General features: G+C 42.5%; 1 protein-coding gene across 1 annotated transcript in view; it reads right to left on the reverse strand.

The window, feature by feature from the left end:
• Positions 1–22874, reverse strand: part of KIAA1549L (KIAA1549 like) — a 365855-nt gene that overhangs the window by 75613 nt on the left and 267368 nt on the right. The window contains exons 9-10 of the mRNA XM_056803787.1: positions 9282–9483; positions 4981–5198 (exon numbers count right to left, since the gene is read on the reverse strand). Coding sequence (XP_056659765.1) covers positions 4981–5198; positions 9282–9483 — 420 coding nt within the window. The remainder of the gene's footprint in view (positions 1–4980; positions 5199–9281; positions 9484–22874) is intronic.

Here is a 22874-nt window from a genome sequence, read left to right on the forward strand (position 1 = left end):
ATTCATCAATTCAATAAATATTTATTAGTCTCCCATTATGTGCCCAGAACTGGGGATAGAAAAAGAGGCAAAAGACAGTCTTCTGGGAGTTTATAATCTAAATGACTTGCACAAAGTCACACAATTTAGGTGACGGAGCTGAGATTCGAAACCAGGTCCATTGACTCCAAATCTAGGCCTTCCTCTCCTATATCATGCTTATTGTTGTTAGGTTTTTTTCAGTTGTGTCTGACTCTTTATGACCTCATTTGGATTTTTCTTGATAGAGATACTAGGGTAGTTTGACATTTCCTTCTCTGATTCATTTGACAGATGAGGAAACTGAGGCAAACAGGGTTAAGTGACATGCCCAGGGACACACAGCTAGGAAGTGTTTGAGATCAAATTTAAAATTAGGTCTTCCTGACTCCAATTCAGCACTATGTTCAGTGTGCCACCTAGCTATCCCTTTTATCCAGATAAATATGATGGCCCATTAAATATGGGTGGTGGCCTGTGCCACTCTCTTGGCTCTATGATATCTTACTTGGTGACTCCTTTAGCTCCAATGGATTAAATGATCATTCCTATGTTAACAATTCCTAGACATGAACATCCAGTCTTAGTCTGTGTCCTGAGATCTAGTCCTAGATCATGCCTTTTAGACATGAATGAGAAGTGAATGTCCTGTAGGCATCTCAATCAATTCATTATCTTCCCCCCCAAACCTTCCTCTTGTCCTTAACTTTCCTGTTACTGTGACGGCATTATCATCCTCCCAGTTACCCAAGCTCACCTCTGTAATGCCATCCTTGATTGCACACTCTGGGGTGACCCCAGTCACTACAAGCCCATTGTGAAATCTCCTCCCCATTTACGTATCCCTGCTTGAAGGTTGGCCCCCATTATCTTTCACCTGAATTATTACAATAGCTTTTTTAACCCTTACCTTCTATCTTAGAATCAATACTGTGTATTGATTCCAAGGCAGAAGAGCAATAAAGGCTAGGCGATGAGAGTTAAGTGACTTGCCCAGGGTCACACACAGTGTCTGAGGTCAAATTTGAACCCAGAACTTTGCATCTCTAGGTGTGACTCTATCCACAAAGCCATCTAAGTGCCCCCTAGCCTTCTAATTAGTTTTTCTAACTTGTATTTCCCCACTCCAATCCCATTCTATCTTCCATTTAGCAACTAAATTTTTTTCCAAGATTTTATCTGTGATCAACATTTTTCTTTTTTAACTTTCTGTCTTAGAAACAATTTAGTAACAGCTCTAGGACAGAAGGGCAAGGACTAGGCAAACAAGGTGATTTGACTTGCCCAGCGTTACACATCTAAGAGTTTCTGAGGCCAAATTTGAACCCGACACCGGACCTGGTGCTTTATCCAATGGGCCAGCTAGCTGCCCCTCTATTTATCTCCTATTTACCTGGTACTCTTCATGATGTCTCATTAGAAAGTGAATTTTTGAGGGTAGGCATAGCCCTTTTGCTTTTCTTTGCATCAAGAACGTTTAGTGGAATGCACGGAACATAGTAAATACCTAATAAATGCTTGTTGATTAACTGGCTGGCTGAGGACAGATTTTCAGACATCATATCTTCGGATAGTCCCAGAAATCTCTGAGATCCAACCACATGCCCATGTGTTCTGTCTTCAACTTCCACCCAGTCCTAGGCTCTCTGAACCTACTCATCATTCTTAGAAGACCTCCATTCAAGTGTTCATAATGATAGGCGCCTAATAAATGTGGACTCCACTGACCGATGACGTCAGATCAATCTGATTCGACTCGATAAGGAGCCATGGAGCCTCTGCCCAGTACAAGGCACTGTCCACCATGAAGGAGCTTAGATCCAGCTGAGAGTTTACATTCTCTGCAAAGAGTGTCAGAGGAAAGGAGGTTTTCCCTCACTTTCAGAGGGAATTGTGTATCTCTGAAAAATGAAAATCCCTAAAGTTCAACTTGAGAAGATGGAAGGGCAAATTCTTTATCTGCCTGAAATCTAGAAGATAATATCAGTGCTGAACTCTCTCTCTCTCTCTAGCTGGTTGTCCCTCCATCTCTCTATCTCTCTCTGGCTCTGTCTCTGTCTCTCCTCCCCCCTCCCCCCAATTTAGGACATATTTGCACATCAGAGAAAAATCTCATCCTAGAAAAGTAGACATTTGGCCTAGCACGGACCTCAAGGCAGGTGATCTACAAGACTAGACAGAGAAGGAAAGCCTCCTACATGGAAGGTTCTTCTTCTTGGGGTGGGGGTGGGGGCAAGTTCTTAAAACAACTGAATAGCAAAGAAACACACATTGAGAGCAGGATGGGACCAGAGGTATTCTAATTTAAGTCTCTTAATTTATAGATGAGAAACTAGGACAAAAGGATATGTGATTTTTTTAACCTTTACTTTCTGTCTTAGAATCAATACTGTGTATTGGTTCTAAGGCAGAAGAATGGTAAGGGCTAGACAATGGAGGTTAAGTGACTTGCCAAGGGTCATACTGCTAGGAAGTATCTGAGGTCAGATTTGAACCCAAGACTTCCCATCTCTGGGTCTGGCTTGCTATATGTTGAGTCATCTAGCTGCCTCCTACTGAGCCACCTAGCTGTCTCTGTAAATGATTTTTACAAGTGAGGAAACGTAAGGCCCAGGGATAGTAAATGACCTGCCCAGGGTCACCCAGGTATTGCATGACAGAGCCAAGATGTAAACGTAGTTCCTTTAATTCCAATCCAATCCAAACCAACTAACATTCATTAAATTCCTGCTATGTGCCAGGCATTGGGATCCCAAAATAAAAAATGGTCCTTGCCCTAAAGGAGATTCTATGAGGGGTGGACAACATGCACCAAAGAAAAAGATATATACTAATAAATACAGAGCAATTGAGAAGCAGTAGGAATTGGAGCAGGTAGGTAACACAGTGGGTAGAGTACCAGTTCTGGAGTTGGGAGGACCTGGGTTCAAATTTGAACTCGGACACTTCTTAGTTGTATGACTCACAACCCCAATTGCCTAGCCATTGCCACTCTTCTGTCTTAGACTTGATACTAAGACAAGAGGTAAGGGTTAAACATATTTAATTCTATGTATCTCTCTATCTTCGTATCTGTTTATTATCTATATATCTCTATCTAATCTATCTATGCATTTATCTATCTTTGTATTTATGTATTTGTCTTTGTATCTATGTATGCCTCTATCTATGCATCCACCCACTTGCCCATCCATCCTGTGTGCCCATCCATCCATCTGTTTATCCAACTATCAGTCCTTGCATCTATCCATCCAATATATCTATCTATCTATCTATCTGTCTGTATGTCTGTCTGTCCATCTGTCCATCTGTCCATCTATCTATCTATCTATCTATCTATCTATCTATCTATCTATCTATCTATCTATCTATCTATCTATCTATCTATCCATCTATCTATCTGTCTATCTGTCCATCTGTTCATCCATCCATCCATCTATTTATCTATCTATCTATCTATCTATCTATCTATCTATCTATCTATCTGTTGATCTGTTCATCCATCCATCATCCATCCATCCATCTATCTATCCATCCATCTATCTATCTATCTATCTATCCATCCATCTATCTGTCTATCTGTTGATCTGTTCATCCATCCATCATCCATCCATCCATCTATCTATCTATCTATCTATTCATCCATCCATCCATCTATCTATCTATCTGTCTGTCTGTCTGTCTATCTGTCCATCTGTTCATCCATCCATTCATCTATCTATCATCTATCTATCTATCCATCTATCTATCTGTCTATCTGTCCATCTGTTCATCCATCCATCCATCTATTTATCTATCTATCTATCTATCTATCTATCTATCTATCTATCTATCTATCTGTTGATCTGTTCATCCATCCATCATCCATCCATCCATCTATCTATCCATCCATCTATCTATCTATCTATCTATCCATCCATCTATCTGTCTATCTGTTGATCTGTTCATCCATCCATCATCCATCCATCCATCTATCTATCTATCTATTCATCCATCCATCCATCTATCTATCTATCTGTCTGTCTGTCTGTCTATCTGTCCATCTGTTCATCCATCCATTCATCTATCTATCATCTATCTATCTATCTATCTATCTGTCTATCTGTTGTCCATCTGTTCATCCATCCATCATCCATCCATCCAACCATCCATCCATCCATCTATCATCCATCTATCTATCTATATATCTATCTATCTATCCATCTATCTATCTGTCCACCTGTTCATCCATCCATCATCCATCCATCTATCTATCTATCTATCTATCTATCTATCTATCTATCTATCTATCTATCTATCTATCTGGAGTTGGAGGGACTCAGGAGAAGCTGCCTATAGGCATTTGCCATGAAGTTTAAAGGCAGTTTCCAGGAGATGGAGGTGAGGAGGGAGAGCCCCACCAAGGATGGAGGGAGATGGGACACTGTTCACAGGGAATGGCCAGGAGGCCAGTTTGGCTGGAACCCTGAGTAGGTGAGGCAGAGCCTGCCACAGCACAGCCAGAGCCAGATTTAGAAGGACTCTCAATGCCAAACAAAGCAGATTTTATCCTAGAGGTAATCAGGAGCCACTGAAAATCGGATGCTTGTTCCACTGGACCATAGATGAAACCTAGGAGGTTGTTCCACCTTCCTTCAACCCTGGGAGCATCTCCTGATTGGCCAAAGCACTTCCTCATTACTAGCCTTCGCCCTGCAAGGCAGCAAAACAATTCACGTACAAAGTTTAATTCTAGTCTTCTCTCCCTCGTGCCCTTCTGTCGCTTCCATTTATTCTCCTGCAAACACACGACTGAGCCCTGCATTTCAGAGCTGTCAGAGCCTCAATCAATATCCTTTACATAGGAGAAGGGATGACAAGCCCCGGCTGCCCATGCCTACCCAGCCCGAGACGCATTGATCCGGCACCTGCTGTCCCTTTAACATCAATTACGATTCCCGGGATTCAAGGCGACAGACTCACCTGTTTTTCGGCTCGCCAAAGGGAGAGGATGCCTCTGGCTCGGGATCCAAGACATGGTCGATGATGTCCTTTGGTGCTTTCTCGTACATCTTTCTCTCCGTCAGACCCTTGTTAGCCTCCACCTGGGGGAGGTCATAATAGCCCTTCCGCTTTGCCTTCAGGCGTAGCTTATTGCGGTAATGTTCAATGTCAGACTTCTGCTTCAAGGCCTTGTTCACCTGCGGAGGGAGCAAATTCTCAGGAGTGTGACCGAGCAGGTGTGTGAGACTTTTAATCAGCCTGCCATGGCTTTCCCCCAGAGACTGGCCTGTATTTGATTCTCAGCCCTTTTTTTTGGTCCAAATCTGTGAGTTCATTGGTATGGGGAACTTCTGGTGGGGAAATTCCTTCTACCACAGCAAATTAACATCTGCTTTGCAATTTATAATCTTAGAGACCTGGCTGGGGGCAATGAGAGGCTGAGTCAAGAGCCCAGGATCACACAGCCTGTCTGTATCAGAAACTGACCTTGAACCCAGGTCCTCCTGATTCTGGGGCCAGCTCTCTACCCATTCTTTGTTGTTCAGTTATGTTCCAGTTTCTGACTCTTTGTGACCACATCTGAACTTTTCTTGGCAGAGATACTGGAGTGGTTTGCCATTTCCTTCTCCAGCTCATTTGACAGATGAGGAAATTGAGGCAAGCAGGGTGAAGTGACTTGCCCAGGGTCACACAGTTTGCCATTTCCTTCTCCAGCTCATTTTGCAGATGAGGAAATTGAGGCAAGCAGGGTGAAGTGGCTTGCCCAGGGTCACACAGTTTGCCATTTCCTTCTCCAGCTCATTTGACAGATGAGGAAATTGAGGCAAGCAGGGTGAAGTGACTTGCCCAGGGTCACACAGTTTGCCATTTCCTCCTCCAGCTCATTTGACAGATGAGGAAATTGAGGCAAGCAGGGTGAAGTGGCTTGCCCAGGGTCACACAGTTTGCCATTTCCTTCTCCAGCTCATTTTGCAGATGAGGAAATTGAGGCAAGCAGGGTGAAGTGACTTGCCCAGGGTCACACAGTTTGCCATTTCCTTCTCCAGCTCATTTTGCAGATGAGGAAATTGAGGCAAGCAGGGTGAAGTGGCTTGCCCAGGGTCACACAGTTAGTTGCCATTTCCTTCTCCAGCTCATTTTGCAGATGAGGAAACTGAGGTGAGCAGGGTGAAGTGACTCGTCCAGAGTCATATAGCTAATAAGTATCTGAGGTCAGACTTGAACTTATTTCTTTCTGACTCCAGACCTGGCACTCTATTCATTGCACCACCCAGTTGCCCATTCTGGCACTGCCTTTCACCTTGCATATCTGTCTTCTTTATGTGGTACAGGGCATTTTTGCCTTCTTGTGGCTATTTTCTGAGAAGAGGCAATGTCTGATGGGAAGAGCATTGGAAGATCTGGGTGCAAGCCTCAGCTCATCTGTTTTCTATTTGTGTGGCCATGGGTAAAATGGTTTCCCTGAGCCTCAGTTTCCTCAGCTGTAACGAGGAGATAACACTTAGACTAAATACCTCAGAGACTGTAATAAAGCATGATAAAAATATGAACGATGGTGATCCCAAGAAAGATTTTCTTTAGTCTTCTTATGTTATAGCAGAAAGAGTGCTGGACTCAGAGTCAGAGGACCTTGGACCAAACTCTGCCACTTATCATCTGTGTGACTTTGGGCAAGTCCCTTAACTCTCCTGGGTTTGAGTTTTCTCATCCATAAAGTAACCAGGTTGTATTAGATGACTTTAGAGGTCCCCTTCAGCTCTTAAACCTTGCACCAATCTGTTAATAAACATTTATTAAGCACCTACTATGTGAGATAGTGAAGGGCAGCTAGCACCAAGCCTAGAGTCAGGATGACTCATTTTATCAAGTTCAAATCTGGCCTCAGATGCTTTCTAGCTATGTGACCCTGGGCAAGTCATTTTACCCTGTTTGCCTCAGTTTCCTCACCTGTAAAATAAAGTAGGGAAGAAAATAGCAAGCCACTCCAACATCTTTGCCAAGAAAACCCCAAATAGGGTCACAAAGAGTTGGACACGAACAAATAATGACTGAACATGGTGCAGTAGATAAGATTTCTAGCCAAGAAACCCTGGATTCAAACTTGCCTCTGACAGCTGGCAGTGAGACTCTGGACAAGTCCTTTAACCTCCCAGGATCCCCAGGTAACTCACTAAGATGGGGTTGTCAAACTTAAATAGAAACAGATCTTTGCAGGCTGTCCTTTGAGTGAGAAAACTACAAGTTAACATTGCCTATGTTGTGTTATACTTGCATTTTATTCGGTTAAGCATCTCCCAGTTAAATGTTAAGATGCTTCAGTCCCACTAATAGCTTTGGAACTTCCCAAGGGTTTGATGTCTCTCCTTTAAGATACTGAGTCACAGATAGGTTTTTTTTTTAATTTTTTATTTTATTAAAACCCTCACAGATAGGTTTAAAAAATTTTTTTTTATTTTATTAAAACCCTTACCTTCCATCTTGGAGTCAATACTGTGTATTGGCTCTAAGGCAGAAGAGTGGTAAGGGCTAGGCAATGGGGGTCAAGTGACTTGCCCAGGGTCACACAGCTGGGAAGTGGCTGAGGCCAGATTTGAACCTAGGACCTCCCGTCTCTAGGGCTGGCTCTCAATCCACTGAGCTACCCAGCTGCCCCCTACAGATAAGTTTTAACTGGGATTGATATTGGGAGTTTCCTCCTTCCTGAATTCCCTGTGAAATAATGGGGTCAGTCTCTATCCCCAATCCTTTTTCTAGGTCCCAGACACTGCAGGCACTGGCAATAATACAAAGTCAAAAACATGGGAGTTTGGTTGACGAATAATGGCCAATCCTTTCCTATAATCAGGTATTAAATCTGAGAAAATGTTTGCCTCCCGTTCTTTGGTTATAGGGAGATGGGCCAATAGATAGAAAGCAAGCAGGAAACAGGGAGCTTATGGAGTTAAACATTTCTCCTCATGACACACATAGTCAATGGCTAATAGGTTTGACATGATTGGGTTTGAACATCTCATCTTCCCACTCAATAAACTGCAATGGCTCCCTATTACTTCTAGGATCTAATATAACTTCTGTTTGTCTTTTTTTTTTTTTTAATTGAATAACAAAACTTAATTGGGATAAATATAAAGTCCTACACTGGAGTTAAAAAAAAAGCAACTGCAAGAATACAAAGGAGGCATAATGAGATAATATTTTATATAAAAAAAAAACAATCTATTTGTCATTTAAAGCTTTTTATTTTTCCAACCCATAACCCGGAGCAAGTCATTTGACCCTCATTGTCTAGCCCTTACCTCTCTTCTGCCTTGGAACCAATACTTAGTATCAATTCTAAGACAGAAGGTAAGGACTTTTTTAAAAAGATTCTGCTCTGATCCCAAATTATTTGGAGGTCTTTCATGTTCCGTCCCCCCTGCAGCTGCTAATGCCTTCCCTCTGAGATCACCTTCCATCTATTCTGTATGAATTCTAGCCGTTTTCATGTTGCCTCCCTTATTAGAACAGGAACTCCTTGACGGCGGGGATTGTTTTTGCTTTTCTTGGCATTCCTAAGCTTGGGACAACTCCAGGCACATAGTAGGTGCTTAATAAATTCTTTTGGACCTGATTTGAAATGCCTCATAACAAGGAAGCCACACAATGAAGCAGATCTTTGCAGACTGTCTATTGAGTGAGAAAACCACAAATTAGCATTGCCGATTTATACATGTTTTAGATATCAATTTATACATATGACTATATCATGCCTGCATATATGTATGGACGTGTATGTATTATGGAGTGGGGAGCTTTGAGCAATATATGCACATGCACATGTTGGTGTATGCATGTGTGAAGAGCTTTAAATTCCAGATTGAGGATTTTATATTTGATCCTGGAGGTAATGGGGAGCCATTGCAGGCTCCTAGGTAGCAGAACAACATGATCTGGGGCTATCTATATGCCTCTATGTGCACATGTATGTGTATTTGTGTGTATACATGTATACACACAGAGAACCTTTTACCACCCCAATCCTTGGAACTGCACAAACTCAGAGATCCTGGTCACCAGAGGTAAACTGAGCCAGAAGGAAGCAGAGGAATATAAGAGAGAGAGAGACCTGTTATCCTCTTATTCCCAAATTAATGTAAAATTACACTACATAAATATAATAAGTGATATCAATCATCCCCGGTCTAGACCTTTCGCACTGAAAAAAGGCACGTATTTAGTTGTTCAGGAACCACCTTTTCCTCTCTGGGTTGTCTCAAGCCGGAGACCCCTGAAGTCCTTACCTCTCCATTAATGATGGCGGACTCCTGGCTCCGCTCGGACACCGCCGGATGGGCAGGGGCCAGTGCCGCTGGCTTGATAGCGATCAGTTGTACAGAGCCCGAAGAAGTATCAAATGGATCAGCCACTGCCTTGCCCGTGCTGTCAAAGAGACCCACTCCTTCCTCTTCATCACTCACAGGCACTAAGGAAGAACACACGTGACTTTACTTCATGGTGGCTTGTGGGCAAGACGTGGGATGAGAGATGCTAGCAGAAGATGCATGATCAGAATGAAGGAGGGGGAGCAACAATATGTGCATATGGAAGTACATACAAAATATGGGGGTGTTGTTAAGTCGTTTTAGTTGTGTCTGACTCTTGGTGACCCCATTCACGTTTTCTTGGCAGAGATCTAGAGAGTGGGTTGCCATTTCCTTCTCCAGCTAATCTGACAGATGAGGAAACTGAGGCAAGTAGGATGACATGACTTTCCTAGGATTAAATACGTAGTTTGTCATTTCCTTCTCCAGCTCATTTGACAGATGAGGAAACTGAGGCAAACAAGGTGAAGTGACTTGCCCAGGGTCACGCAATTAGTTTTCCATTTCCTTCTCTAGTTCATTTGACAGATGAGGAAACTGAGGCAAACAAGGTGAAGTGACTTGCCCAGGGTCACACAATTAGTTTGCCATTTCCTTTTCTAGCTCCTTTGACAGATGAGGAAACTGAGGCAAACAAGGTGAAGTGACTGGCCCCAAGTCACACAGCCAGTAAGTGTCTGAGGTTAGATTTGAATTCAGGAAAATGAGTTTTCCTGTCTTCAGGCCCGGTGTTCAGTGCACTATGGTGTTGCCAAGCTGCCTATACACAAAATAGATGCAAAATTAATGTGAGGTCATTTTGGGGGAAGATACTAACAGCTTGAGAAGTCTGGAATGGATTCCTGTAGGAGGTGGCTTCTGAGCTGGTTTTCATCAAAACGAGAGATTTTAAGGGGAGATGTGAGGAGGGAGGGCATTGTAGCCACAGGTGGCAGAGTGCTGTGTGTCAAGATTTGTTTCACCACTTTCAGCCTGTTTCCTCATCTGGAAAATGGGGATAATCCTTTTTTTCATGCCCCACCTCACAGAGTGGTTCTTCTTTTATTTCTTCTTCTTTTTTTAAAAATCCTTACCTTCTGTCTTAAAATGGATATTGAGTATCAGTTCCAAGGCAGAAGAGTGGGAAAAGGATAGGCACTAGGGGGTTAAGTGACTTGCTCAGGGTCACCCAGCTACAAATTGTCTGAGGTCATATTTGAACCCAGGACCTCCTGTCTCCAAGCCTGGCTCTCTATCCCCTAAGCTGCTCCCTGTTCTTTCTGTATTTCCAGGGTCTTTGATTTAATTCATAGGAGGGGTCTTCTTCAGCCATGGAGCTCATAACAATTCAGTTTAATAAGCATCTACTGTGCAAGGCATTATGCTAGGCAAGGGAAACTAATCAACACAAATCCCATGGACTCTACCCTCAGGGAGCTTACATTTTAGCAGGAGAAACCACAAAGGCACACGTGGGTAAACTCGATGACATTTAAGGTCATTTCAGAGAAGGGGGCAGGATAAGCAATTGGGAAGGTCTCCAAAAGATGGCAGTCCTTGAACTAAGCCTTGAGAGAGACAGGGATTATAGGGCACACAGGTGAGGCTATGGGCAGCTAGGCAACGACACAGCCAGGTCTCAAACCCAGATCTCCCTCCCCAAATCCAGGGCTAGCACACGAGGATACAGGTCAGCTTTGGCCTTATCTTGTTTGGAATCAGGCCGCCATATTGAAACAGGGCTGCCTGCATTCTGGTCCACTGCCCTTATCACCCTCCTGCTGGAACTTGGACTCTGCTTCTGGGAACCCTGAGTTCTATTAGACAAGACCTCCCCATCCCTTGCCCACAATGAGACCACCATATCTCTCTCCAGCCATTTTCAAACCACGCCATGGTTAGAAATAGAACCTAACTCTCCCCCACCTCCCTAGGTCTCCTTAACTAGATTACCTATTAAAATGTAAGCTCCTTGAGGGCAGGGTCTGTTTCATTTCCTTGTATTTCTCTCTCTGCTATTTAGCAGAGTGCCTGGCACACAGTAAGACTTCAAGAACTCATTCATTCATTCATTCATTCATTCATTCATTCATTCATTCATTCATTAATACCATGATACCTCCATTTACAGAGCAATAATCCAAGCCATACAACACTGATCTAGATTTTATCTAGACTCGGTTATCAAAGTTAACTTTCCATCTTGTAAACATTAAGTACAGACTCTGCACTTTGGAAAGGGAAGCTTACAATATTAATCTTATTCATAAATGCTGCCAATCTCTTTGGATCAAGGGGGTTCCAGTTCAAGAAGTTAATACTCCCCAAATAATGAAATTCTCTACGGAAATCAAAAGAGTCTACACTGTAGACAGCCTTAACAACCTTTCTGACACACAGAAAAAAATGAATGACTTACTGAATCTCTGAGCTGGTAAGTATCAGAAGTAGACATCTTAAACCCTAGTTTTCCTGACTCTAAGCTCTGTGCTATGTCCGCAATGCCATATTTCTAATCATAAATTGGGGTGCTTGTGTTGTTTTTAGTCATTTTGTGACCCTATTTGAGGTCCTTTGGGCAAACTGGTTGTTTTCCATTTCCTTCTCCAGTCCATTTGACAGATGAGAAAACTGAGGCAAATAGGATTAAAGGGCTTGTCCAGGATCACACAGCTAGGGTCTAAGGCTGGATTTGAACTAAGGTCTTCCTGACTCCATGCCCAATGCTGTATCCATTGTACCATCTAGCGACCCTAATCAGAAATCACCCCTTCACAAATGGATTTCATTTCTTTCTTTCTTTCTTTCTTTCTTTCTTTCTTTCTTTCTTTCTTTCTTTCTTTCTTTCTTTCTTTCTTTCTTTCTTTCTTTCTTTCTTTCTTTCTTTCTTTCTTTCTTTCTTTCTTTCTTTCTTTCTTTCTTTCTTTCTTTCTTTCTTTCTTTCTTTCTTTCTTTCTTTCTTTCTTTCTTTCTTTCTTTCTTTCTTTCTCAAATGCAACACATACTTCTCCAAACCAACAACCTCAGAAAGTCAGTTTAGGGCAATACGATCTAGTCCCCTAATTTGACAGAACTCACCTCTTTCTTGTCTATGACAACACTGCTAAGCACTTGCTGCCTCAAATTTCTCCTATTCCAGCTCATCCTCCATTTATTGTCAAATCAACCGTCCTTAAGCACTCATCTGATCATATCATCTCTTTGAATAAAAATCGCCAAAGGGTTCCCTTCCTATTATCTTCAGGATCAAATAGAAAATCCCCTTGTTAGCTTTTAAAGCCCTTCATAACCCAACTCCTTCTTCCCTTTCATTCTTATACCTTATCTATCCAGAGATGCTGGTCTTTTTGCTAATCCTAGAAGAAGATATCCCATCTTTCAACTCCTAGCATTTTTACTGGCTGTCTCTCATGCCCAGAACTCTGCCCTCATCCCTACTTCTTGACTTCCCTAGCTTCCTACAAGGCTCAGCTAACAACCCGCCTCCTCCAAGAAGCCTCTGCCAATCCTCCTTAACCTTCATCTCTGCCTTCTGAGATTACTCTCAATTTATCCTGGATATATCTTGTTTGTACATAATGGCTTGCATGACTGTGAACTCCTTGAGATCAAGGACTATTTTTTGCTTTTATTTACATTCCCAGCATGGATCATAGTGTTTGGCACATAGTAGGGGTTTAATAAATGCTTGTTGACTGACTGAATGATAACGAAGTGAATATTCCCATTCTGACAGATTTTTAGCTCTGATAGTTGAAATCTGCCTTGTCTCTCTCACTGAATGACAGAAGGAACTCTGAGCCCCAGCTGTACCCTTGTGATTTACTTTCTAAAGTACATTCCATTTAAATAGCCAAAAGAATGAAAATTTATTGAGGGCAACTCAGCCAGAGAGAAAATTAAATCCCCTGTTCCCACAAGTTAGCAAGTGGACAATTTAGGAACAAAATACATTATAGGTGTTACATAAAATAGAAATGCAACAGCAATGTATTCATTTGGGGCTCTGTTCATCCTACCCCCATCTTCTCAACAGATTGAAATGTTATTTAAATTACCCAGAAACACAGAGCTTGTATCATGCTGTCACTAACTGTAGTCCAAAAGATTAGTCAAATTAAACATAGGAAATGAAATGACTCTAGAAAGTAGATAAGACCTTTCAGAATCCTATAAGAAGTTGGTAAAACAGGAAGTGTGTCAGTCTCACCTTCTACAGTAGGAAATCTTTCCCCATCTCTTCATTCTACTACCTTCTCTATGCTAACGATGTCCTAGTTATCCTGCATACAGCATGCTTGTACAAAGATGTTTACAGGTTGCTTCTCCTAAGTCCCTCAAGGGCAGGGACTATCTTTTGCCCTCTCTCCCTTCCCCTCCTTTCCTCCTCCTCCTCCTCCTCCTTCTCTCTCCTCTCTACCTTCCTCCTTTCTTTCCTTCCTTCCTTCCCTCCTTTTCCTTCTTTTCTCCCTCTGTTCTTTCTTGCCTTCCTTCCTTCTTTCTTTCCTTCCTTCTCTCCCTCCTTTCTTGCTTGCTTCCTTGCTTCCCTCTTTCCTTCCTTCCTCCCTTCTTTATTTCCTTCTTTCTTTTCTTCCTTTCTTTCCTTCTTTTCCTTCCCTCCCTCCCTCCTTCCTTCCTTCCTTCCTTCCTTCCTTCCTTCCTTCCTTCCTTCCTTCCTTCCTTCCTTCGCTCCCTCCCTCCCTCCATCCCTTTCTTTCAAACCTTTATCCTCTTGTCTTAGAACACTAAGTATTGGTTCCAAGGCAGAAGAATGATAAGGGCTAGGCAATTGGGGGCTAAGTGACTTGGCCAGGGTTGCATGGCCAGGAAGTGTCTGAGGCCATATTTGAACCCAGGACATCCCATCTCTAGGCCTGGCTCTCAGCCACCTAGCTGCCCCCATTTCAGAGTTTTGCTGATAATTTTTAAAAAAGGTTTTCTTTGCCACTCCCACCATCACCTTCTTTGTTGAGGCAATAATCTGTCCTCCATCTCCTCTGGTTTCCATAGACTTGGCAGTTTTGTTTGCTTGGCCAGACTGCAGACAATGAAGGTACAGTCTGATTAAAACCCGAGTCCCTGGTATAAATGCTCCCAGGGACAAACAAACCAGAGCAATTTATAAAGGACACAGAGGGTTTGTCCTCCCTCCCTTCCCCCCACCCCCACTGCTGAGTGATAGAAGGTACAGCTTTTCATCTTGACTGCTCCTAGGCCTATCAGAAGTCTTCTGAGAATAGTGGAATGAACTCGACTGGAAGTGCCACTAGAGTGCCACTAACTAACTGTGTGATCTTAGACGAGTCGCTTCCTTCTCCGAGGTTCTTTCCCCTCAAATACAGAATGATGGGGGTAGACTAGATGCCATCGTGGAAAAAATGCTGGAACTAGTCTTAGACAACCTGGGTTCGAATCCTGTGTGAGCTCGGGAAAGTTACTTCTCTGCATCTCAGCTTCCTCAAGGGATCAAAGGGGGAGGGGGTTGACTAGACAACCTTTAAGGCAGTGGCCCTTCACCATTTGTGCATTACAGACCCACTTTGGCAGCTGTTGGATCCCTTCTCACAATAATGCTCTTAAATTCACGAAATGTACCACAATGAATTAAGAAGGAAGCCAATGGCTAGTGAGGACAAAGATATAGCCTTGCTTTTCCATCTAGGCACACAGACCCCGTTGTAAGGTTTCTTTAGGCTCTAAATATGAGCCTAGGATCCCCAGCATCTCCTCTATCTCCAAGGCTCATTGGCCCTCTAAATTAAATTTCTATGACTCATAACATTGCCTGGCCACTTCTCCTTTCAAGGTCTGACACTAGTTTCGACTTGGGGAGGGCTGATTGCCTAGATTTGCCACAACAAACGCCAGCGGATTTTCTTTTCCACTGCCGATTCCCAGAAGCATCCTTTCTCAATTGTATTCAAGTGTGATCATGAGAGAGGAACTCTCTTCTTTACTTTGAAATTCTGGAGTCAGTCACACTGAAGATGCTCAGGTCATCTCAGGCATGAGCACGGTGCAGAATTCTCATTGAAAAGAGGATTTTACAGGGAAGGAAATCTGAGATTAGAGCATACCCAGATCAATGGCCCAAGATCACGCTAAAATTTTAGACTGAAAACTGAGATCACACCAGAAAATTAGCCCAGAAGCTGGTAAGAAATACATTCTCTTTCTTAATTTAAAGGATATTTTGTTGTCCACTTGTTTTAGTCATGTTGGACTCTTCATGACCCACCCCATTTGGGGTTTTCTTAGCAAAGGTCCTTAAGTGGTTTGCCATTTCCTTCTCCAGCTGATCTGACAGATGAGGAAACTGAGGCAAACAGAGTGAAGTGACTTACCTAGGACTGCACAGCTCATTTACCATTTCCTTCTCCAGTTCATTTTATAGATGAAGAAACTGAGGCAAACAGGGTTAAGTGACTTACCCAGGTTCACATAGCTGGTTTGCCATTTCCTTCTCTAGCTCATTTTATAGATGGGGAAACTAAGGCAAACAGGATTAAATAACTTGCCTAGGGTCACATAGCTGGCTTGCCATTTCCTTCTCCACTTCATTTTACAGATGAGGAAACTGAGGCAAACAGGGGTGAGTGACTTGCCTAGGGTCATATACCTACTGTGTAATAACAAACTAGTAGAAAACACATGGGAAGTTGAATTTGAACTCAGGACATGTGAGCTCACTGCCTGTTAAAGGACATTATCAAATGTTAATTATTCTTCCTAATCTTTACCCTACGATAAATACTATGCACTAAGTAAGATTGGTAGTTGTTATTATAGGAAAGGAATATTCTGGAGACTCATTAAGTAGCTGACCCTCTATACTTTCTATAACTTAACAATATCATAAAAATGGATATTCTGGCATGTCCAAAATGGTGATGAAGGTGCAAATGATGTGAGATCACATTGAAGAATAATTCAGGGGCCCCCTTCCACTTGAGGGCCATCGATCTCCTTAAGATCTCAGATCCAGAGCCAGAAAGGACTTGTCAGGCCATCTAGTTCAACTTATTCATTTTGGGGAAACTGAGGTTTAGGAAGGTGATGTTATGATCCCTCCAACTCTCCCTCTTGAAATTGTAGAAGCTGGCACCATACTGTAGCATATCAAGATTGCTAATGGGTACCATAATGCATAGAGCACTAGTCATGGAGCCAGGAAGACTTGAGCCTCAGGTACTTATGACTTGTGTTACCCTGGTCCAGTTACTCAATTTGTTTGCCTCAGTTAATTCATCTGTAAAATGAGAATAATGGTACTAGTACCTACCTCCCAGGATGAGGATCATATGAGATAATATGTGTAAAGTGCTTTGCATGGTGCCCAGCATACAGCAGGTGCTTAATAAATGCTTGCTTCTTTCTCCTTCCCTTCCAGCATATGTGTGGTTGGTACGATTTAAAACCAACTCACAAACAATTCCAAGTTTTGAGTTCTTCTCATTGCCTTTTCCCTTTGTGCTCCAAGACCAATGACAGGCATCATGATAGAACTAATCTTGGAGCCAGGAAGACCGACCTGGACCCATATTGGATGTGTGACTTTAGACCGTCTATATAGCTTCTCAGTGTTCTAGGCAACTTTCTAAGGCTGAACATTGAAGAAATGGTGTTGATTTGCATTGGAAGAAGACAGTTCTGTCCTGGGAGCTCCCTAGACCAATAAAAGCATAGATCCTTGAATAGAAAAGGCACTGACTAGTTCTGGAGTCAGAGGATCTGGGTTCAAATCCTACATTGGATGTTAGCTACCTCTGTGACTCTGGGCAAGTCAATGGATTTCTCTGGTATCAACAGTTTGCTCATCTGCAAAATGGGAGGTTGGACTCAATATCTCTGAGGTCCTTTCTAGTTCTAGAATCTAAGATCCTATGGTTCTTCTGTGACTCAAACCTAAACCATCAGAGCCTCAATGCACTCTCATGGAATTCTCAAAAATTAAGACACCAAAGCAAGGTGACAACTTGAATTTAGAATGAAAAGCATCCCATTTAAATCCCTGCTTTCCTATTTAGTAGCTATATGCCTGGGTAAAGTTTGGTACAGTGAAAAGAAGGCTGGGTTTGAATCCCAGCTCAACACTTACTACCTGGGGGCTCCCACTGGGCAAGTCACTGAATCTCACTGGGCATTGGCTTCCAACTCTGTAAAATGATAGGGTTGGACTTGGTGACCTCCAGCTTGAAATCTATGATCCTGTCGCCACAGGAACAGGACTCCTCGCAACCCCCTAGGCTTCATTTGGGCTTACATGTAAAAGATACAGAGAATAGTGTTGAAAAGATCGGCACCACAGGTTCCTGAGGGAAAAGCTCTGTATAAAACCCGAGAAACACCTATTATAGAAAAGAAGTGTCTTCAATAGTAAGGGCTCAGGCTCAGGTCCAGGTCTCTCTAAAGCTAAATCTGGAATTCTGGTTAGGTCTAGTATCTTGAATTTTGTATTTAATGAGCTGGCCTGACCATTTTTCTCCTAGATATCAAATCTTAACTAAATGATCTCCCAAACCATGACTCATTTCACTATCTGGTTACTTCTTTCACAGCCTCCCCAACATCCCTTCTTCACCCCTTTCCAGTTTGGGAGTCATGTTAGACATTGCCATTGTTCCTGGATGGGGTGTGCCATATACTTCCCTCTAGCCCCACTCTGGATCAGAGTGCTCTTCCTTGGCCATGACTCCTCTATATGTGATGTTTTCCTCATTAGAATATAAGCTTTTTAAAAGGAAAGACTGTCTTTGGAATTGGAATCCCTTCCTCCCTTCCTTTCTTCCTCACTTCCTTCCTTCCTCCTCCCTCCCTCTTTCCCTTCCTTTCTTTTCTTTCCTCCCTTCCTTCTTCCCTTTCTCTTCCTTCCTTCCTTCTTTTTCTTTCTTCCCTCCTTTCTTTCTTTCTCTTTCTTTCTTTCTTTCTTTCTTTCTTTCTTTCTTTCTTTCTTTCTTTCTTTCTTTCTTTCTTTCTTTCTTTCTTTCTTTCTTTCTTTCTTTCTTTCTTTCTTTCTTTCTTTCTTTCTTTCTTTCTTTCTTTCTCCCTCTCTCTTTCTTTCTCCCTTCCTTCTTTTCTTTCTTCTATCCTTTCCTTCCTTTTCCTTTTCCCCTCCTTTTCATTCTTCCTTCTTCCTTTCTGCCCTCCCTACTTCCTTTCCTTCCTTCCATCTCTCCCTTCCTTCCATCCCTCCTTTCCTTTCTTTTCCTTTTTCCCTCCCTTTCTTTCTTTCTTTCTTTCTTTCTTTCTTTCTTTCTTTCTTTCTTTCTTTCTTTCTTTCTTTCTTTCTTTCTTTCTTTCTTTCTTCCTTTCTTTCTTCTTTCTTCTTTTTCTTCCTTCCTTCCTTTCTTCTTTTCCTCTCTTTCTTCTTTTCTTTCTTCTATCCTTCCCTTCCTTTCCTTCCTTCCCTCCTTTTCTTCCTTCCTTCCTCCCTCCCTTCCTTCCTTCCTTTCTTCCCTCCCTATTTCCTTTCCTTCCTTCCATTCCTCCCTTCCTTCCATCCCTCCTTTCCTTCTCTTCCTTCCTTCCTTCCTTCCTTCCTTCCTTTCTTTCTTTCTTTCTTTCTTTCTTTCTTTCTTTCTTTCTTTCTTTCTTTCTTTCTTTCTTTTCTTTCTTTCTTTCTTTCTTTCTTTCTTTCTTTCTTTCTTTCTTTCTTTCTTTCTTTCTTTCCTTCTTTCTTTTCTTCCTTCCTTCCTTTTCCTCCTTCCTTTCTTTCCTCCCTCCCTACTTTCTTCCTCTCTTCTCTCTCTGTCTCTGTTTTTTCCTTCCTTCCTTTTCTTTCATCTCCAGAAGTGCCTGCCCTGAAATAAAACCATGGTATTTCATCTTTGGAAGGACCTAAAGCACTCAGATATCCTCAGCTGGAATTATGGTCACTGATTCGATCCAAAAACAAACACAAGAACCCTGCATGTCTTTCATCCTGAGTGCATGCACCTGTTTGATATAATATCTGAGCTATTAATGAATGAAGTACCTATCATCTCAATAGAATAGAGGTGCTTTGGGGGACTAGACCTGACATTTCATCTCAGTGCTGAAACTCCATCACTCATCCAGACCAACAACTCGACAATGACAACTTGAAACTGCAATACAGCCAATATATTGTTGCTTAGGAAATAGTCTGCTGAGCCAGTGAAGGTTGTGGCACTTTTTGCTAACCAAAAAGAGGCAGTGTGCACAGTCGATAGAATGCTGGAATAGGAGTCAGGAAGACCTGGGTTCAAATCTCACTTCAGATTCTTCTTGGCTGTGTGACCCTGGGCAAGTCACTTGACTGACCTGAGCCTCTGATTCCTCCACTATAAAATGGAAATAATATTACCCTCTTAACACGATTACTGTAGAATCAGTAGACTGTGTACTTCTAGGGAATGTGGAGGATATTTTGCCTTTCTTTGCATCCCCAGCATGTACTACAGTTCTTGGCACATAGTAGGCACTTAATAAATGTTTATTGACTGACTAAAGCATTTGCTGAGTCTGAATGGGCTAAAGAAATGGGAGCTAGTTTCTCAAAACAAAATTCTATATTTTTTATATATTTGAGAATCCAAGATCAGGTTGTGAGAGGATTTAGGAATCCACAAATTCCATTAGAATCTTTTCCAGAGACTGTCAGGAAGAGGATAAGAGTACATTGAATTGCTACACAACTGAACAATGAGCATTAGAGGTGGAATTTGAACCCAGGACCTCTGACTCAAGGGTCAGGGATCCTTCCCTTGTACCACAATACCTATAAACTCTTACATATGATGCTTATTTTATTTTCCCTTTTTTATTTAGAATATTTTCCCATGGTTACATGATTTATGATCCCCACCTTGCTCTTTCCTCCCCACTCCCAAATCCATCTAGCAGTTCCAATGTGTTATATATGTATCATTGTTCAAAACCTATTTCCATGTTATTCATATCTGCAGTAGCGTGATCCTTTAACATGTGATGCTTATTTTAAAAAAATCTTTATCTTCTGTCTTAGAATCAATACTGTTTATTGGTTCCAAGGCAGAAGAGCGATAAGAGGTGAGCAATAGGGGTTAAGTGACTTGTCCAGGGTCACATAGCTAGGAAGGGTCTGAGGCCAGATATGAACCCAAGACTCCCCATCTCTAAGCCTGGCTCTTTATCCACCCAACCACCTAACTGCCCCCCTTATGTTATGCTTATTGATAAGATAGAAAAATATAAGCTACACAATATTAAAATTAGGTGAATTTTGGACCTTGTTGAATGCCTGAACACATAGAGCATTAATCAGTAAGGTCAACTTGGAAGGAATTTCTAGTGGAGGACATCAAGGATCTGTGTTTGGTCCATGTTGTTCAATACACTGATAAGTGACTTGAATAAACGCACAGTTAGGATGCCTATCAAATGTTTTGATGACATAATGCTTGGAATGAGGATCCAAAAGGATGTCAACTGGCTAGAGCATTGGGTGGAATCTAAAAGATGAAATTAAATATGATAAATGTAAAGATTTGAGCCTGGGTACAAAAAATCAATTCTACAAGAAGAATATGGGGGAGGTACAGATGCATAGAAGTTGGAGGTCTCTGTGGAGAATCATGTGGCAGTCCAAAAAGCTAATGTGACCTTGGGCTACATAAAGAGAGATCTGGCTTCCAGAAAGGGGGAGGTGAGTGTCCCATAGTACTCTGCCCTTATTGGGCATCTGGAGCACCATGATCCATTCTGTACACCCTGGTTTAAGAAGGACATTAACAAGCTGGAAATTGTCTAGAAGAGGGTAACCAGAACTGGGATGAGCCTTGGGCTGATGTCATATGAGGACTGATTGATGGAACGGGGCATGCTTAGCTTGGAGAAAAGAAGACTCAGGGCATGTCATTCAGGCATTTCAGTCATGTCTGAGTCTTCAAGACCCCTTTTGGGGTTTTGCTGGCAAAGATATTAGAGTGGTTTGCACTTTGTTCTCCAGCTCATTATACAGATGAAAAAACTGAGGCAAACAGTTGAGGAAAAAAAACTGAGGTGAAAAAAGGGTTAAGTGACTTGCCCAGGGGCATATAGTTAGTAAGTTTCTGAGGCTGGATTTGAACTCATGAACATGAGTTTTCCTAATTCCAAACCCATTGTTCTATTCCCTGTAGCACCTAGTTATACCCCTTAGCAGGGGGCACACAATAGCTATGTTTAGATGTCTGGACTAGCACGTCTTGGAGAGATTATCCTTGCTCCATTATGCCCCAGAAGGCAGAACAGAAGAGCAATGGTGGAGGCTGCAATGAAGTCCATTTAGACTCGGGATCAGTAAAGACTTCCTCATGAGGAAAGCTTCCCAAGGGGCAGCGGGCTTGTCCTCCCTCCTCTGGGATGTCCAAGCAAAGACCGAGTGATCACTTGTCACACTTAATATGTTATGGCGGTGATTCCGTCATGCATTAGTTGGACAGGCAAGTCCCTGAGTGCCTTCCAGCTCTCTCATTCTGCGATTCTGGGACTCTTTCAGGTGGGAGGGAAAGCGAGGGAGCCAGTTCAGCTGAATCATCAAATGCATAAAGATGAGTGAGTAATGAGAAAGGATGGGTTGGAGCCAGGCTGGGGACGTCCTTAAATGCCACAAGGGTTGGTGTCTGATCAGAGAAGCAAGAAAGAGCTGCTAACACCTCCTAAGATCCAGGATCAGAGCTCTGCGATGGAGACATCCCTGAGCAAACATCCACTCTCTCCATGCAGGGTTTTCCCAATCTTCTTTGGATAAGAGCAGAGAAACAGAGGCAGACATTGAGATGGGAGAAGAGGGCTGTGGAAGGAAGTCAGGCTCAGGCTTGTGGGTCCCTCAGTCAAGAAAAGAATGGGTCAGGGGGAAGCTAGGTGGCTCACTGGATTGAGAGCCAGGCCTGGAGAAGGGAAGTCCTGGGTTCAAATCTGACCTCAGACACTTCCTAGCTGTATGACCCTGGGCAAGTCACTTAACCCCCATTGCCTAGCCCTTACTGCTCTTCTGCCATTCTAAGACAGAAGGTAAGGGTTTAAAAAAAAGAGAAGAGAAGAAAAGAAATGGATGGTTGAAAAGGAGATGGTAGGAGCAATGGTGACCTGTAGCTATATAGGAATGGTGATGGCCGGGGGATCGATGTAGACACCCAGCTTGCTCTTTCTCCCTACTTCAATCTATTTGCTACATGGCTGCTAGGGTGATTCCCCTAAATCATAGGTCCAATAATGGCACCCAACCCCCAGCTCAACAAACTCATTTGTGGTGGTTGTTCAGTTGCTTGTAGTTGTGTCAGACTCTCTGAGACCCCATTTGGGGTTTTCTTGTAAAGATACTGGAGTAGTTTGCCATTTCCTCCTCTAGCCCATTTTTTACAGATCAGTAAACTGAGGCAAATAGTTAAAGTGACTAGTCCAGAGTCAAGCAACTAGTAAATTTCTGAGATTGGATTTGAACCCTGAAAGATGAATCTCTCTCCTGCCCCCCCCCCCAAGGCCTGGGGCTCTGCACACTGTGGTGCCACCTATTGACACTAGGATCAAATATAAATTCCTGTTTGCCCT

Source organism: Monodelphis domestica, chromosome 6, assembly GCF_027887165.1.
Source record: "Monodelphis domestica isolate mMonDom1 chromosome 6, mMonDom1.pri, whole genome shotgun sequence".
Lineage (NCBI taxonomy): Eukaryota > Metazoa > Chordata > Mammalia > Didelphimorphia > Didelphidae > Monodelphis > Monodelphis domestica.